Source organism: Choloepus didactylus, chromosome 1 (genome assembly GCF_015220235.1).
Source record: "Choloepus didactylus isolate mChoDid1 chromosome 1, mChoDid1.pri, whole genome shotgun sequence".
Lineage (NCBI taxonomy): Eukaryota > Metazoa > Chordata > Mammalia > Pilosa > Megalonychidae > Choloepus > Choloepus didactylus.
The window spans coordinates 90,262,956-90,281,513 of record NC_051307.1 but is presented as its reverse complement, the minus strand read 5'-3'; the positions used below and the strand labels follow the sequence as shown (position 1 = coordinate 90,281,513).

The 18,558-nt window shown below is 54.4% G+C and overlaps 1 protein-coding gene across 2 annotated transcripts in view; it reads left to right on the top strand.

Moving 5' to 3' along the window:
- ADCY5 (adenylate cyclase 5) overlaps positions 1 to 18,558 on the top strand; it is a 152,605-nt gene that overhangs the window by 90,706 nt on the left and 43,341 nt on the right. For both annotated transcript variants that reach the window (XM_037837024.1, XM_037837015.1), the window contains exons 2-4: positions 470 to 619; positions 5,150 to 5,271; positions 17,481 to 17,592. In XM_037837024.1, coding sequence (XP_037692952.1) covers positions 470 to 619; positions 5,150 to 5,271; positions 17,481 to 17,592 — 384 coding nt within the window. The remainder of the gene's footprint in view (positions 1 to 469; positions 620 to 5,149; positions 5,272 to 17,480; positions 17,593 to 18,558) is intronic.

Below are 18,558 nucleotides of genomic sequence, written 5' to 3'. Positions count from 1 at the left end.
TTCACTGGTGCAGTTCTCTGGGGAGTAATAAGCCCAGGCTTCCCTGCAGCCCTTTGTCTTATGCTGGACTCTGTTATACTTTCAGGAAAGTTCCATTCTCATGGAAACGTCCTTGCATTTCCCCTGCTGCCTCCAACACACATACAGTCTGTCATCAGTACCCTTAGCCTTTCACTTTTTTGTATTTGTGGACATGTTCAGGATGATTCTTCAGTGACTCGGTGTCCTTAGGGGCCATACCCCATTCCAGGCGAGCCAGACTTAGTGCTTTGAGGACCTCAGAGATCCCGGCCCGTTATGTTTGGCTACTCCTGGCAGTCTGCTGTGCGTGGGGCGCAGCATTTGTTTGCAGGCCGCCAGGGGTGTGTTTGCTAAGTGGGGTGGGGGTGGGGCTGGGGGTTCCAGGATGGTGCAGTAACTGGCAGCTGCTCCACTCATGAGCTGGGTGTGTTGGTCTCTCCCTCTGCAGCTTGTCTCCAACGTCCTTATTTTCTCCTGCACCAACATCGTGGGCGTCTGCACCCACTACCCAGCTGAGGTCTCCCAGAGACAGGCCTTCCAGGAGACCCGGGAGTGCATCCAGGCGCGGCTCCACTCGCAGCGGGAGAACCAGCAGCAGGTGAGTGGGGCCTGTCCGCTTGCAGCCCTCCTGCCCCCTGTGCTGCTGAGAGGGGCAAACAGACTCAAGTCCTGCTCCAGCCCACCGCCCCGCCTGGGGGCTCCGCCTCCTCCCCCGTGCTGTGCTCCCTCCTGCTGCCCAGCCCCACCTCCCTGGGGAATGTTGCCTCTGGAGGGAACCCAGCATTCCTGGCTCTGTGGGAATCCTCTCTGAGGGACTCCAGAGAGAGAGCTCTCCCCATTCCCTGGCCTGGAGCCTCCTTGCAGTATCCCTGTGATTTGCAAAGAGCCCAGCAGCCAGGCCCTGGGAGGCAGAAGGTGAAGTGGAGCTGGCTTCCCCCTCCCTCCCAGGCTCCCCCCTTCCCAGCGGGGCTGGTGAGTTGGAGGTGTGAGACCAGTCAGCATTCCCAACTTTTTAAGTTGGGGTTCAAGTTCAAGATTAAGTTTAAGATTAAGGCATTCCTTCTGAGGAGGGGTGAGAGAGGAGAGGAGACAGCATCCGAGAGCCCCTGTTGTACCCCGTACCACAGCTGTTTTGGGGGTTCTGTCTCTTCTCCGGTGCATGTGCACCAGACGGGGCACCTGGTGAGTCTGAGATGGGATGGAGCTGCCTAGCTCCAGAGGGGAGACCTGGAGGGGGCCGTGGGGACCCTGGGGAAGACAGGGGAGGGGTCAGCATGGCCACAGGGCTCCCCCTGGACACGTGATAGCTATGACTCCCACGAGAGAAACATTCTCCACGCCAGAGGGTCCTCCTTCTGCACTTACGTTTGTGTCTGTCTGTCAGGGAGTTACAAACTCCAAAATCCTGTACAAACTCTGGTGGAGCCTTCCTGTGTACCAAACACTACATCAGCCTTGATGGCAGATGTGATCCTGAGAGCTGCCCTTGAGAGTGGGAGCAGGGGCGGACACGAGCAGGACAGCTAGGCCCCATGCCCTCCTGGCTGACATCGGAGTGTGTGCTGCAGCCTCCCTAAATGCAGGGCAGTTGTCCGATGCGTGAGAACTCTCTGGTCCAGTTAGCAGCCATCCTAGGTGAGCTGCAGTAACACAGGCTAGTGGCATCCAGACAGCGAAGCAAGGATGTACAGCTCTGAAACGTCTCTCCAGGCCCTGCCCGATTCTCTGTCTGTTCCTGGCTTCCCTTCCGGCGCTGCCTCTGGGCTGCTGCAGGTCTTGCCAGGTTCTCCATGTGGAGACCTGGCTTTCCCCTTTTGCTCCATGGCCCTGTCTGGGCTCCTGGTCCAGCCTCTTGGATGAAAGTCCTGCTCAGCCGGTATCCTGAGCGCCCCCCCACTGACTTTTCTTGGGAAGCTTGCCTCACCTCCAGTATGGCATACTGGGCTCACCCCTTAGCCCCCAAATTCCTCGATCACTACGGTCCAGGCCCCAGTATCTCTTGGCTGAGATCAGGGTAGCTTCCTTCCCCTTCCATTTTAGGGAGTGCCTCTTGCTTTACGAGCTTATGTCTCTGAACTTCATTCCTTCTTCATAAACATTAGCATTTCACAGTTCATCGCAGTTTACTTACTCTGTCCCTAGCCAGGCTGTACATTCCAACAAACCCACAGGGATTTGGGGAAGAAGATATTTTTGCCTTACCTTGTTCAGGGCCGAGGTACTGAGGAGGGACAATCACCTCCCTGGGGACAGGCTGTTCTCCTTGCCCCCCCGGAGTCCAGCAATTCTGGGGCCCCCTTGCTGCCCTCTGCAGAAGGAGCAGCTCTTGGGATCCCTGGGTGAAGCCTCCCGCATGGTGAGGGACTGAGACTTGCTCTCCTGGCTGCTCCTGGCCCTCAGCCCCAGAAGCAGTTGTGGATGTTGGAAGCCCTCTCCTGCACCCAAACAATGGGTAGCACACTGTCTGCCAGTCGTCCTTTGCTGTCACAGAATTCTTTAGTTCATGTTTCCATCTCCATAGCTGTTTACTGAGAATTCAGTAAATATGAGATGGCCATTGACAGCTGTGTTTACTGATGACTGGGGAGACCAGACAGAACCACAAAGAACAGCATCCTTTACTAGTTTATCAGCGTTTTGTGCGCATAAGGCTCTGGGCTATGGAACTGAACAAGACCCAGCTCCTGTCATCCAAGGAGGCCTCTCGTTGCACAGTGAAGAGAGACACAGTTAACAGGGCATCGCGATGCAGGTGATCAGGGGCTCTGCCAGAAGGCTTGGGGAGCCAGGGGATGCTGGCAGTCAGAGCTGCGCCCTCCCCCTGGAGTGGATCCCCAGAGGAGATGGAGGTAAACCTGAAGGAGGGTTAGGAGCAATGTGTCAAGATGTCAAAGATCCCAGGCAAGGAACTCGTGTGTGCAAAGCAAGAAAAACCGCTGGAGGTTTGGTTACTGTATTTGGAGTGAAGTGTAGATGGCAATTCAGGTGATGCTGGGAGAAGACTCTGGAGGGGTAGGGAGGGCCAGTTTGTGGACACGTTGAGGCCAGGCTAGGGTGGGGGCAGATACTGGAAGCTTCAGGTGGCATAGGAGAGTTTCAAGCAGGGCAGTGATGTCGTCAGGCATGTGTTTTAGAAAGGTCACTCGTGCAGCATGGAGAACGGATCACAGGCAGCCAATGTGGAGACAGGGAACTGATTCAGGGGCTGTCCTGGTCACTCAGGCAGGATCTGAAGGCGGCCTGGACCTGCTAGAGGCTGTGGGAGAGATAGGAATGGGTGAGTCTGAGAGCCAGCACAGACCGACCCCATGGGGGCTGCAGGATCCCCAGGGAGAGGGGGGTCAGAGTGTGCTTCCAGGAGAAGGAGCTTTGCAGGCAACTGAGGCTGGGACGTTAGGTGGGGGCTTCTGCAATGAGAAAACAACAGCCAGGCCCAGGTGGGTGGGAGTGAGCCAGAATGGAGGCGGTTGGAGTCAGGGTGTTGGGTTGCAGTGGGAAATAAGGAAGAGTGGGTTTGGGAGGCCCCAGAGGAATCCACATCGCATGTGGTTGGTGGGACCCAGGGAGGCTTTGGATGTCTTGAGCAGTGGCGTGACCTGACAAAGCAGTTTACTGGAGAGATTGGGGCCACACAGGCTCAAGGAGGGCCGAGGTGGGGGGCCGTCTGGCCAGGGCGGGGTGGCAGGAACCCCAGAGTCAGAGGAGAACTGCCCCAGGCGGTCGAGGTGGGTGCCGAACAGAAAGGACACATCTGAAGGCTGTTTTGAAATCAGCAGGACCTCATCCGTGTTGGCCAGAACCAGGGCAGGGGAGAGGAATGAGTCTCAGAGGAAAAGTTCTGAAAAGTAGGAACGGTTTGCATGGGCAGGGTCTTGACCTTGGTGATCAGGAGGGTGGGAGTGTCCAGGGCAAAGGCAGAGAACTCAGGGGATGAGCATAGGGCAAGGTGAGTGTGGTTGGGGTGTGATGTCAAGGTGGTGGGCAAAGGGCAGGCAAAGAGACCCGGGCAGGAGGTGACGGTGGAGGCCTTGGGAGTGGACTTGCTCCCAGAGGGCAAGAGTGAACCAAGGAAGGACAGAGGGGAGGTGATGCCCTCTGTTTGGGGGCAGGAGGGGAAATAAGAACCAGGAAAGGAGAGGAGGCAGGAGCTAAATCTCGGTGCCCCACGAGGGAGCGACCCAGCACCCGGTGCACAGTTAAGGGCAAGGAAAGTGAGAAGGGTGGAGGTGAGAGAAATTACGTGAGAGGCCAGCAGAACCTGCTGCGTGGGGTGGGCTGTGGAGGGCAGGGATGGACCCTCCCCCCAGGAGGTAGCTGGGTGCCTTGGAGCAGGGCAGAACGCAGAAAGGCGGCCAAGTCCAGACCCCAGAATGGGACACATGGCCCTCCAAAGGGGGCCCTGCGCCCTCACCCCACTTCTCTCCCACCTCCCCTTTGGCCTGTTTTAACAAATTCGGGTTCCCAGTCACCTTGCTTTCCCCCACTCCTGGGCTGCTGCTCCTGCGTGGTAGTGGAGCCCCCTACCTGCCCACCTCCTCCTCCTGGTCTCCATGGAGACTTCTCTGACCACCTGCTTCTCCCCCCGTCTAGGTCAGGCCCCCCTCCCTGTGCCCTCACGAGACTGGATACTTTGTGAGGGAGGACCCATGTCCGTCTCGTTCAGGGTTGTAGCACCTGGCACCCAGCGTGATACCTGGGACATAGTAGGTGCTCAGTAAATGTTTGATGACTGACTGAACGAATGTAATTCAGGATTCTACTCTGAGGTGCTCAGTACTTGCAGGTTCACCAGGAGCGCTTTTCCCCACGCAGTGTGGCTGCAAACAAGGCTGAAGGAACTGGGGTGTCCCTGGAGATGGCCCCCTGGGGTGTCACCAGGTGCCACCACCACCTTGGCATTGCACCCCAAACCATGCTCACCTTGTCCTATTTTCATTCCCTAAGTTCTCTGCCTTTGCCCCTGACACCCCCATCCTCCTGATCACCAACATCAAGGCCTTGCCCATGTCTCAGGAGAGCCTGAGAGGTTTTCCAGGCCCTGCAGGTGGGCGCACAGGTGCCAGGGAGGCGACGGGACTGCCGGGCAGATGGAAGGAGCCATGACAAAAGCGTCTGCTTCCCTCCCCAGGAGCGGCTCTTGCTGTCTGTCCTTCCTCGTCATGTTGCCATGGAGATGAAAGCAGACATCAACGCCAAGCAGGAGGATATGATGTTCCATAAGATTTACATCCAGAAACATGACAATGTGAGGTAGGGGTGAGGCTGGTGGGGTGAGGGCAGGGTGGGGGGCTGAAACCCAGCGGAGATCCACATGGCGTCCCCACTCCCTCCCCTTAAGTGGGCACAACCCAACTGGGTGGGCTGGTGGCTTTGGAATCTGTGTTGTCTGGAGCACTCTGCCCCGGCCCCTTGGGGTCAGGTGAGTGAACAACCATTGGGTCCTGTTTAACCTTCTTTGGGGTGGGGGGAGACCGCAGGGAGAGGACATGGAAGGAAGGATGAGAAAGGAGGAGGCCACAACACTGGCTCTTTGGGGGACCTCCTTGTCTAATAGAAGAGACAGAAAAATACACCTGGGTCCCGTGTGTCACCATCATCATCACAGTCTTTATCAACCATCTAGCAGCTTCCATGCCTTCCTCACCAGTGTGTGCCAGGCACTATATGAGGCATTGCTCGCATTATCACTAGTACCCCTGATAACCCTACTATGTGGGTATCTTCATTAGCACTCCCAGTTTATAGCACCTCCACTTTGCAGATCAACAGATCAAGCTTGGAGTGGGTAAATCCCTTGCCCAAGGTCACCCAGCCAGGAGTGGCAAAGCTGGTGTGCACCCACTTCTGCCCCCTCCAAAGCCCACACTCCCTTTACTGCATGCTGCTGCCTCCCTAGACAAAAGCTGCTGACAGCAGGGATGTGCAAACAGATGTAGATTAATAGAGTGCAAAATCTGCTTATGAGTTCCACGGGGCCATGGAGCAAGACAGTGGCCTTCATGCAGCCTGGCTTCCCGGAGAGCTGGATAATCCTCCCAGATGCACAGGAAAGAAGCCACCGTATTTGCCCTTGAGAGAGTTACTTTCTCCCTGGGCAAGTTTTCCTAGGACCCATGAGCCCTCTAAGGTTGGTGTAAAGGGAGCCTCTTGGAGGCCTGGGCTGAATTTTCAATACAGGGATTAAAGGAAATAATGTAAATGAGGATGTTACACGAACATACGTTCAAGGGGAGGTGGATGGCACTGGAAGGGCAGGGTAGTGTGTTCTGGGATCCAGGACTGTTGATTCTGCCTGTGTGACCTCCATCCACCCCCCAGAGCAGATACTCTAAACCTTCTGGGCAACAGAGCCCTTTGGGTCTCATCAGAAAAGCATACCTGCACAGCACACATGTCCTGAATTTTGGGGGTCTCTCAACTCCCCTGAAGCCCCCTGCCCCCTGTGCTCCCACTCCCAGGCAGGGTGACGGGGACTGAGCTGTGTGACCTGCAGGCTGCTCCTGGTGGGAGGGACATGGAGGAGGGGGCTGCGGGTGGCTGAGCTCAGGGAGGGAAGTGGAGTCTGGGACTGAACTTCTGGGCTTGAACCCTTTGAGGTAGCGCTGACCTGTTGGCGTCTGCTTTCCCTCCTCACACGCACCTCACGTGGTGGAATCATCACTGGTAATAATAGTTAATGCTTATATAGAGCTCGTTTTAACCCAGGCCCTGCTCTCAGTGCTTTTGGATATGTGTTCATTGAATCCCCAAAACAAACCTAAGAGGTTGGTACTATTATTATCTCCACTTTACAGATGAGGAAACTGAGGCACAGAGAATAAATAACGTGTCCAAGAGCCCATAGCTGGATAAGTGGGAGAATTGCCCCCAGACATCTTTCTGATATCAGAGTTTTTTTGTTATTTGTATACCCAAGAGAAAGGAGTATTTTATTTTGTTTATTTTTTTTAGGGTTCTGTGGGAAGAAGATGTGGGGAGGGCCAAGAGGAGACTCAGCGGACAGGGAGGAGGGGGTTTGGCTTGCAGCGTGTGTGTGTGTATTTGACTGAGCAGCCACCAGGAGCCTCTCCTGACTGACGGCCACCCCCGAAACCTGGTGTCTCCACATGAGGACATTGTAAAGAAACAGCCTTCCCTATTAGAACAAATCCCCGAAACCCAAATTTCAGGTGGGAAAGGGTGATCCACTGAGTGGTTCCAACATCTAGATTTTTCTCTCTTGGTCCTTTCATCACTGTCTCACTGACCCTGACATTGTCCCTGACATCTGTGTGGACAGAATGTTCTTTCCTTGGTTGCTCTGAGCATAGCAGAGCTTTCAGCAGCTATCACTACAATATAAAGGAAATCCAGAAAACTCACCGCTCAGAAACGGTCCAGCATCCAAGACGCAGTTTCCCCACCTGGCTGGCTGGTGCTCTTGGCAGGCTGTGGAGCCCACATCTGGAACATCTGGCCTCCACTGCATCTCTGCCCCATCCTCGCTCCCCCACCCTTTCTCCTCTCCCATATGGTAGACTCTGTCTTACTTCCGGTTCCATGGTTGCTGGCTCTTGGGGACCCCCTGTCCTCCAGCAAGGGGGATTGTTCAGAGGGGCTGACTCGGGCCTCTTCCACAGTGGTCCCTGCAGGAATGGCCCACCCTTGGTGGAAGCAGTGACTTTGGGTTGATGAAAGCACAGTGCTGTCTTCGCAGAGTGGCCCGAGCACCCACATGGCAAGAATCAGACTCCAGCCACAGAGTGGGTATTTCTGTTCTAGGATGTGCTAAGGATCAGTGACAGCAATCACGAAAGAGATGAAAGGAGAGAAAAGCCAGGATGCAATGATTGTCATGGGGACAGCAGTAATTCCCACTCTGAAATCACTAGGATAGTGGTGACTGGTGCACATCAGAGGCCAGCCTCAAGCAGTCACATGCAAATATCCTGCTGGGGCCCCTTTTCCTGCTCCGTTAGTGGCACTGGGTGCAGCTGCTGATGGAAACAGATTGCCTTCTCCTGTCTTTGTTTTGGGGTTAAATCTTTGGCTGGGGTTAGGGGTTGAGTAAAAGTGAGGGTGACAGCAAATGTAGAAACACGTTTGGGGGCTGGGCTCATGGAAAGCCAGCAGGGGAGCAGTAGTTAGGTCTGGGCTTTGAGATTAGGCATCCCTGCATGTTGTCCCAGCTCTGTTGTTTCCTAGATGTGTAACCCAGGCAGGTTAGAGGCATTGAGCCACTCTGAACCTCAGTTTCTTCATCTGCATAGTAGGAGTGCCTACTTAATAGGGGTGTAAATAGTAAATAGAACAATGTGGGAAAAGTGCTCAGCACAATGTCTGGCACATAACAAGTGTTCAGTAATTGGGAACTGCTATTATGGTTATTATCTGTTTTTTTTTTAATGATTATCATCATCATCCCCATATCGACAATGAGAGGCCTGGGGATTCTCTAGCTGGAGAATGGAAGAGGGATGAGTCACATTCATCAACTCTCTGTGGAGTTGTAATATTTAGAGAACGTGATGACATGCTGTTCTCTAGCCCCACCAAGAGCAAGGCCACAAGAAAAATAAATCAACTTCTCTGTGTGTGAAATTGGGCCTGGATCTAAGCAAGGAGAAGAGACTAATGGGATGGGGTGAGACTTTGGCCTGGGCAGGGAGGGTGACAGACAGGGGCCCACTGCTCTCTTGGGGCCTCATTCTCCTCTGCCCCTGAGGAAAACAGTCATGCAAGAAATAATTCCTGGGGCACCAGTGATGATTGGTGGAGGAGCCTGTCAGATCAGTTGATGCTGGCTGTGGATTGAGGCCGGCCAGAAGCCAGGGAACCCCCGGAGTCCCCCAGAGGATCTCACATATAGTGCGTGGTGATAGATGGAGATGCTTCCAGCCCCTCTGGCAGGAGAGGTCAGCTGCTCCAAGCTGGGGCCCGTCACCAGGATGTCAGACCTGAGCCTGAGAGTCTTCCTACCCTGCCCCAGCCCAGATGCATGCCCCTCTTCCAGCCAGCAGTGCCGGCCTCAGGAGCAGGGTGTGATGTCCCCACTTCCAGGACGTGGGCCTCCAGGACATGCCGGCAGGGACCACTCTGGGGTGGGGCTCCTGGTGCTTGGCTTTGGGAGGAAGGGGCTCTGTCAGCCTCAAAGGGGTTGGAGGAAGGGGGCTGCCAGAGAAGATGCTGCAGGGGAAGGCACGTCCCCAGGGGTCACAGTAAAGGTGTAGACACGGACAGAACCCGGGCAATGCTGAGAGGCTGGCCGTCACTACTGGGAGCAAGATGAGTCCACGCTGGGCACCGGTTCACATCCCAGCTCTGCCACTTAGAAGCTGTGGGCACGCCTCCTGATCTGAGCCTCACTTTCCTCCTCTGCAAGATGGTAATAGTGATGTCCATTCATTCATCCATTCAGCGAAAGTTTTCCCTCTGCCTGCGTCTCTGGGGACCACCAGCCATGCTCCTTGAGTGACAGCTAGAGGCGGGGAACACGATGTGGATTAGGATCGGCACTCTCTGACATCATGAAGTCCACCTTCTCTTAGGGAAGACACCTTGGACACCAATTAATTTGTAAATACCGAATCTCTCCTGTGCTTGTCTCCTGCCAGGCACGCTGTGAGGAGGAGGGAAGAGTAGTGACCAGGCAGACCTGGACTTTGCATTTGAGAATGTGAGAGTCTGTAATGGGTCCAGCCTGGCCCAGGCGCTCCTTGCAGGGCTGCTGGGGGTTGGAAGAGGTAGTGTGGGCAAAGGCCCCAGCCCAGTGCCCAGCTTGCAGGAGCCAGCTGCAGACTGTCTTCACTGTAAGGGTGGGCAGGCTGCGGACAGGAGTTGAGGTCAGGTAATACAAACCCCAAAGGTTTCAGGGGGCAGGGAATGCCCCAGCCAGGCCGGAAAGGGCTCTGAAGGATTCTCTGTTTCCACGCAGGCCTCCTACAGAATGAGAGAGGCCCCATGCCCCATCAGCCTGTTCCCAGGCTGGAGCTCCCTAGATTTCACAAGCTGAGGTGGTGAAGGGGCAAGAAATCATTTCAGACTGTTCTCCATGTGAAGGAGAGAAGGCTGCGTCCTCCAGGGGGCGCTGGGACCCCGCAGAAGAAAGAAAGGGCATTCATCGTAGGGCTCTATCTGTTTGGACCCCCAGGGCTGAGGATGGAGTGGATGGGTGGTTCTTGGTTCAGAGCCCCATTCTCAGGGGCCCAGGGACCCCGTAGGGCTGGAGCCGGGTCCTGGCCGACGGGCTGCTGACCCTAGTTTGGGAATGAGGTAACCGGTCCCCTCCCCACAGGGCAGGGTGTGGCTGGGTTGCAGGGAGTGAGGACGGGAGGGGAGGAGGACACCCTGTTCTCATCCCTCCCTCCCCCCTTGCCTTCTCTCTCCCCGGCTCTCCCTAACTTCTCCCCCTTTTAAGGTTATTATCTCCCGTCTCCTTCAAGGACTTGGCTGCGTTCCCCAGGTCGCCGTGCTGTCTGTCTGGCTCAGCCACAGTGTGGTTCTGAATTACAATGACCCCGCTACTCCTGCAGTGCTCAGAGCGGTGGGTGGACTGTGAACCTGAGGGCAGGGGGTGGAAAATGTTGGCCTCCAGGTACTTCCCTCGGCTGTGGACCACAGGTCCGGAAACTCCCTGCATTCCTGTCTCAAACCCAGAATTGGTGAGACGAGTGTTCTGGACTCTACCCCATACCAGTGACAGAGAGAAGTGGTTTTATATTATTATTTTATTCATACCACCAGCATATATTGAGCTCCTACAAAGACACCTTCCTTTCTCCTGCAGGGACTTCCAGCCTCCCCCGTGAGATGAGGGCACAGCGGCTCGAGGTGGGGGAGCCAGTGGGATTGGTGTTGACAGAGAGACCTGAGCTCGTCCTGGGGTGTGGAATCAGCGTTGGTGGAGAACGCAGCCAGCAGCTAACCAGGACTCGTTATTTTAGCTTTCTGGATTCAGAATGGTGGGCACTGGGGTAGACTGCAAGGGTGAGAAAGACGCGGGGAAGGCACTGACTGGTTAAACATGTCAGGTTATGTCTTTGAAAGGACTGCAGTCAGTAATGGTCCCAATGACATCATCTAGTGATTTGTGATTCTGATTCTGATAAAAATTCAGGCATGAGAAGCATTGTTTTAGACTGGGGTAAGTCAAGGAAGACATGAAGATGGAAGGGCTAGAATCAGGTCCTAAAATATGGATGTGATTTGGTTTTGACCCTTTAAAAAGAATCCTTTTTATTTTACAAGGAATGTATGTTCTTTGAAGACAAATTGGAAAATATGGAGAAGGAAATAAGAAAGCACCCATAGTCTCACCACCCAGAGTCAAGAACCACCATTAGCCATCATTCCCTCCTTCCCAAGTGTTTCGTGACTTTGTAAGCACAAGGAGCTGCAGGATATCCCACTGTAGGGATGGCAGGGCTAGGATTTGGATGGGCAGAGAGAAAATAGCAGGGATTGGGTGGACAGATGAGTCTGCAGGAGAGCCTAAAACCTGTCAAAGTGCATTCCAGAACATTCCTTGACTCCAACATCCCCTGTACCCAGTCCTGAGGGTCAGGCCTGTCATAGGGCCTCTCCTCTTGGACTCCCTTCTTTCCCCGTCTCTTCTGTGAGTTGGAAAGGGCTTGGCTGACCCGGTTGGTGGAATTTGTGCAGACGTTTGGTGGTGTGTCTGGAGTCCGCTCTCTGCTCTCTCCCCGTTTTCCTTCCCAAGCTTATTCCCCTAGATAGGTCTCTGGCGGCTCTTAGTTCATAGGCCTTTCTCTCATCTTTTTCTACCATCCCTTGGAAAATACCCAGTCCTCTGATGTCTGTTCTCAGCCAGGTGTTAATACGACCACAGCCTCATTGTACTAATTCACCTAATGGATATGAATGACTCATCGTTCTTCCTTTACTAGGGGCATGAATCCAAGTGTCTCCCCAGCTTGTAGCTTGGAGCAAATGGAGGGCACCCTGCAGGTGCAGCCCTCTTGGTCAGGAAGAACCCACTGGCCTGGCCAATTTAGAGGCCCAGCCACTTTGGCTCCTCACGCTACACAGTAGGGCCTCCAGGGTGCTTCCCGCCCTGCCCCCCCGGGCCCTTTAGCTCCTGCTGTCCATCCTAGGAGTTGGGCAGAGACCTTGCCTTACTCCCTTCCCTTCTCCCGCCCCATGACCTCGACTTCCCCAGGCCCCTGCCCCTCTGCGCCACCTGCCCCCCCATGGTTTTCATCTTGGTGGCATTTCTTTTTTTGTTTTTTTTTTTTTAATTAAAAAATTTGCTTTTATTAGAGAAGTTGTAGGTTTACAGAAAAATCACACATAAAATACAGAGTTCCCATATTTTGTGGCATTTCTTGAGTTCCCTCTCCATGCCAGAGCCTACGTAGTTGTGGACACAGAGCAGGAGCTCCAGCAGTGAGGACCGGATGGGGAAATGCTGGGGATCAGAGGAGAAGGTCATAGGCACTGCCCTCTTCCCAAACCACCAAGAGAACCCAGCTTCTGGGTGTTTGGAGGGGCTACGGGATGTGGCTCCGTCCATGTAGGTCTCCACACGGGAGAAGGGTCAGATGCTGACGACTTCATAAAGTTGCAGGATCTGTTGGCATCAAGAAGGAAGAACAGGAAGGAGATCCGTGAAAGGCACGTGGATGAAGCCGAGCTGATGCTGCCTGGAGAGGTCATAATTGCCTCCTTCTTGCAGGCAGAGGTGGTTGATAGATGGCAGGCAATTAGGGAAGAGAGCACAGCCAGAATGGGCCGTACCCCAGCTTCTGTGTGCCTGCCAGGAGGGCCTGGTAATGTTGCCAAGATGAGCTCTCAAGTGTGAGCTGATGGATGAATTAGCGTCTTGCTGCAAGCCTGGGCCCTGGGTTGTAAAGTGGCCTTCAGATCAGAGAACCTTGGCCAACAGAACACAATCAGGGTGTACCTCATAAATCGGAGCATCCTCCTGCAATGACGCTCACTAAGCAGACTCTGCCTCCAAAGCCGCTGAGAGATGTGACTTTGTCTCTTACAGGAGGGTGAGTGGATGTGGAGGCAGGACTCTCCATACATGGATAGAAGGGGCTGTGTCGGTGTTGGGAGGGGATCTCGGAGACCCAGACCAAGCTGCCACCGGCTCACAAGGCCTGCTTTGCTTCTCCCTGGCTGGCTGGCCGGCCCGCTCGCTGGGTTACAGCGCCCAAAGGATGGGAGCCAGAGCGACCTGCCCTTCCGCATTCCCAAGAGGCGGGAGTGCAGGTCAGGTTTCTCCTGGTCCTGAACCGGGAAGCTGCCCGAGGCCCTCAGAGGATGGGTCCTGAGGAATAGAGGGAAGAGTTCACAATTTAGTGATACTGGACTTGCCTCCTACTTGCTGTGAACCCATGAACATGCCTCTTCCACTCAACAAATACGTATTAGGCGCCTACTATATGCTGGGCATTTGGGGGGGGGGGTGTTGCTTGGAGGTGGGCAGGGTTGGCCAGCAGGGGCAAGGCAGACCTGGCCGGCCCTCGTGCATTCAGTTGTTCATTCACAAACATATTGCGTGCCAGACACTGGCAGTGAATCCAATAGACAGAAGTCCTCCCCCAAGGACTTTTTTTTTTTTAAATTCAGTTTTATTGAAATATATTCACATACCATACAGTCATCCATGGTGTACAATCAACTGTTCACAGTACGATCATATAGTTATGCATTCATCACCACAATCTATTTCCAAACATTTTCCTTACATCAGAAAGAATCAGAATAAGAATAAAATCTAAAAGTAAAAAAAAGAACACCCAAACCATCCCCCCATCCCACCTTATTTGTCATTTAGTTTTTATCCCCATTTTTCTACTCATCCATCCATACACTAGATAAAGGGAGTGTGATCCACAAGGTTTTCACAATCACACTGTCACCCCTTGTAGGCTACATTATTGTATAATTGTCTTCAGGAGTCCAGACTGCTGGGTTGGAGTTTGGTAGTTTCAGGTATTTACTTCTAGCTATTCCAATACATTAAAACCTAAGAGGTGTTATCTATATAGTGCATAAGAATGTCCACCAGAGTGACCTCTCGACTCCATTTGAAATTTCTCAGCCACTGAAACTATTTCGTCTCATTTTGCATCCCCCTTTTGGTCAAGAAGGTACTCTCAGTCCCACGATGTCAAGTCCACATTCGTCCCCGGGAGTCATACTCTGCGTTACCAGGGAGATTTACATCCCTGGGAGTTGGGTCCCACGTAGGGGGGGGGGCAGCGAGTTCACCTGCCGAGGTGGCTCAGTTAGAGAGAGAGAGGGCCACATCTGAGCAACAAAGAGGTACTCAGGGGGAGACTCAGGCACCATTACATGCAGGTTTAGCCTCTCCTTTGCAGTAATGAGCTTCATAAGGGCAAGTTCCACGATCGAGGGCTAGGCACATTCCCCCAAGGACTTTGCATTCTGTAGGGGAGACAGACAGGACATGATAAATAATAATAATGAAAGTATGTTAAATGGTGAAAAGTGCAATGAAGTAAAATAAAGCAGGGAAGGGAGACAGGCGACTGAGGGGGTTGCCAGTGTAAACAGGGTGGTGAAGGAAGCCCCATTGGGAAGGTGTCATTTCAACTAGTGCAGCGGTTCTCAGGGGGGCTGCATGTTAGGCTGACCTGGGAAGCTTAGAAGAGAACAAAACAGAACAAAAACAACCAATAGCAGGGCCCCACCCCAGACTAATGAAAGTAGAATTTCTGGGTGTGGGGCTCTGGGGCTACTTTAAATAAAAGCCCCCCAGGTGATTCTAACTGCACATCAGCTTAGACTCACTGGTATGGTGTGATAAGGGCTACCGGAGAAAAGCAGAAATGTGCTGTCTAGGGCCCAGTGTGGCCATCTGTGGGGAAGGAAACGATTGCAGACCTGTCCAGCTCGTGGGATGTGGAAGGGGCTTCAACCTGCAGAGGCCAGGTCCCAGCGAGTGGCCAGATGTGCTCGGGCAGGTACAGGAGCTCTGTGCTCAGCCATGCGAGGCTCTGCACCCCAAAGCTGTGGGTCCCAAGCATCTCCTCGTGTTCCTGGGGTGGCTCATTCTCCTCAGGCCTCCTCCGTTTGGTGCTGCGGGCCACTTTGCACAGTAGCAATGCCTCGGCCAGGTTAGGGGACATTTTCCTTCCTAGGGGTCCCTTTGGCTGCCTGTCCTTGGATCTGGGGTGGAACAGCCTCTGGGCCTGGTGTCTTCCAGCTTTGCATCGGAAATACTGATGTTGGCCAAGAGGACACTCGCTCACCGTGTGTCTTGACTCACTTGCAGCTGACCTGATCCTGACATCCCTTGGCTTTGATTTCCTGAGGGTTAGAGAAGAATTTCTAGAACTATATCACTGGTGCTTTTGCACAGACTTGGAGGCCCTTCCCTCCTTCCTGAGTGGAGGGGGGCAGCCACCTGCGAGACTGGGAGGTGGAAGGTGGGCCAGGACGGCTGTGTTAGGGCGCTGGGGTCAGCGTCTGGGGCATCCCAGCCCCCCTCCCCGTCGCTTCTCTCACCCCAGGATGCCTTACACCCACATAGCCCGCCCTCTCTGCAGGGCGGAAGCCTGTCTGCCGTGTCAGACATCAGCATCAAAGCTCCGTGGAAAATTCCGCGCTCCCTTTCATCTCCAAGCCCACCCCTCCGCGCACCGCCCACCCTCCCAAGGCTGCCCGCTCTGCAGCGACTCGTCTGCTGCCCAATCCCGAGTCCCGTGACCTAACAGGTCGCATTTCACTCTCTCCCCTCTGCTCTCCTCCTCCTCATCTTTTCTTGTTTTCCCCCCATTTGTTTTGTCTCTCACCCCTGTCCCCCCGTTTCTCCCACTCTTTGGCATCCTCCTCCAGTTGCCTCTGCTGACCCTCTGGGGTCGGAGTGGCCGAGGAGCCCGGAGGCAGGGAAGCAGCGCTGGCTCGGGCCTGGGGGTGGCTCTCCTGCTTTTCTTGGAGGGTAGAACAGCCTGACTGAAGCCAAGGGCCTGGTAGCCCAGCCTGTGTCTGCCTCCCCCGTGGTTTGCCTCGTGTGAGCTGGTGAGCAGCCGCTGGGAGTGTCTGCTCTTCATGGAGTCCTGTACGTGCCCTGCTGAAGGGCTGCAGCAGCCCGGTGTGAGCCACTGGTGCAGCTCACAGGTGCCCCTTCGCCTCCCTCTGCCCATGTATAATGCCTGACACTGAATTATGCTTTGATTCATTTAAGATGATTGAAGGGCAAGCAGTGACAGCATCATATCTGTAGGTAGGAATCCTGGAATGTGGAGCCTGGGTGGCGTTGGGCAGGTGGGTCGACCTTTCTGTGCCTCGGTTTCCCCACCTGTAAAATGAGGATTCTGACCTCTTGGGGTGTTGTGAGGCTGACATGACTTTAGTGCATGTCAATGAGCTTAGAGCAGTGCCTGGCACACATCTTTAAAATAAAGTAACAAAATATGTTTAATTCTACGTTCTTAATTTAAAAAATGAGATTGTCGTTCTCAAGCCTAAGCAGTCCCTGAGGGATAGTGGACAGAGCACACAGCCCTGGAGGAAAACTCCAGTTGTGCTGTTTCCTCACTCTGCGGGCTCCAGGACTCAGCCTTCTCATCTTTGAAGTAGAGAAACCAACTCCCTCTTTCAGGGTTGTCTGGAGGACTCAGTGCAAGGACAGATGGGAAGCTTCCGGCTCAGTGCCTGCCGCTGGAAAGTCTCTGTCCATGAAGGTTATTATGGTTTTGTGTCCATTTTAAGAAAAAAAAATTCTAGGGACCTGGATATGTTATGACCTGGGGGCCTTACCACTGGTCATCTGTCACAAAAGAAAAGGAAGATGTTTTCAGTATAGGGAATGTGAGCCGCAGAAATGGATCAAGATCCATAACTCCTAGTGCAGAGTGGCGGGGGCCTTTGACGCTGCCCCCGTGGCAAGGCTGGTGAGTTAGAACAGCTTCCGGAGGTGCCAGCTGGCTTGTATCCTCATTTCTCTCCTGCCTGGGCTGCTTTTAGTCTCTGCCTTCTAGAGAACTCTTGGACGGAGAGCTTGGGGTCTGGTTGGGGGCAGATTCCTTTGCAGCTGGGGCTGGGAAGTGAGACCTTTGCAGTGCCGCTTGCTGAGGTGCTTTCCAGAACAGATGAATGAAACGCCCAGGCTCAGCTACTGGCTCAGAGGTCCAGCAGAGGCAGGCCTGAGAGCACTCTAAGAATCGGGGTGGGGGTGGGGTGGGGTCTGGGTTCCGGTGCTAGTCGGTGCCTTGTTCATGCTAACCTCAGGCAGACACACTCCCAGGCCTCACACCCCCTTCACCGTCGTTTTCCTCTCGGGCAGAAGTGAGGTGCAGTCAGTACAGAACGGTGTTGGTGAGTGGAGGACTGGAACGCCGTTTCCTGGCCAGCAGGAGAGGCTGGCATCCTCCGCTCTCCAGGAGGAGGGCCTCTTTGTCCCCTACCCAACAGCGTCCTGAAGCCTGGGAGCCCCAGGCTGAGCTTCTCCCTCATGGAGTCTTTCTCGCCCACTGTGTCCCCAGCATCCTGTTTGCTGACATCGAGGGCTTCACCAGCCTGGCGTCCCAGTGCACCGCGCAGGAGCTGGTCATGACCCTCAACGAGCTCTTCGCCCGCTTTGACAAGCTGGCTGCGGTGAGTCCCCTTGCCCCTGGTCCCAAACCTGGCCTGGAGGGTGGCCTGGCCTGGCTGCCTAAGGGTGGATGCTGTGGCCAAGGGCCCTCTGAGCCCCTGGGGCTGCGCAGTGTGCTGGGTGTGCCTTGCTGGGGGAGCCTGCTGTTGGGGGCTGGTGATGAGCTGTGGCCATGTGTCCATGTGCCCTTGCTGGCCTTGGCAATGCACTCAGCTGGAGATGCTTTCAGAGTGTCCTTTGTCCTTGGAGAGCATGTGGGGAGCCTTCCATGCCCACATGTGTGGAGGGGGAGGGGGAAATGCGGGCAATGTTGCCCAAACCTCCAGAGTAATTTCTGTTAGGCTGGGAGAAAATTAGGTGCCATAGAACCATGTTCCTGATGAGATTGGCCCAGAGTGATGAGGGAGTGAGTCTGAATCCCCAGCTGGCTTGCAGGGAGCCATGTGCTGCCCACCAGAGGCTTCCAGAAAGAGATCTCTTCAACTTCTGGACAACCTGGAAGTGACACCCCACAGCAGGGAGTGGTGAATGACGTGTTCGTTGATGAGGTCCCTATTTACACTTCTGCCATCCTTTCCCAGCCTTGTGGCTTTGGGTGAAGCTCTGGGCCTTCTGTTGAGTTGATATACAGAAGGGGCCATTTATTGCAATTTCCGCCAACTTGTGGGCCTCGTCCCCTCTGTGGCTGAGAGGCTGGCCCGTCCCAGCCGGTGCCGGAACCTCCGAGGGCATCAGATGTGGGCCTCACACCTGCCCCTCAGTGATTGTTTTTAGCACTGACCACGAAGGAGGTGAATGGGGGCACGCTTGGCACTTGGGCCTTGCACGGGCCTCAGATGAGAGTCCAGGCCACCCGGACACTTGAGTCCCAGGGTCCCGGCTTCGTGATGTACTTTCAGGGAGCCAGATTTGGACAGCTCGTAACTGATGGTTAATTACAGTCCCTCTCATTCTCAGTTCCGGTTGAC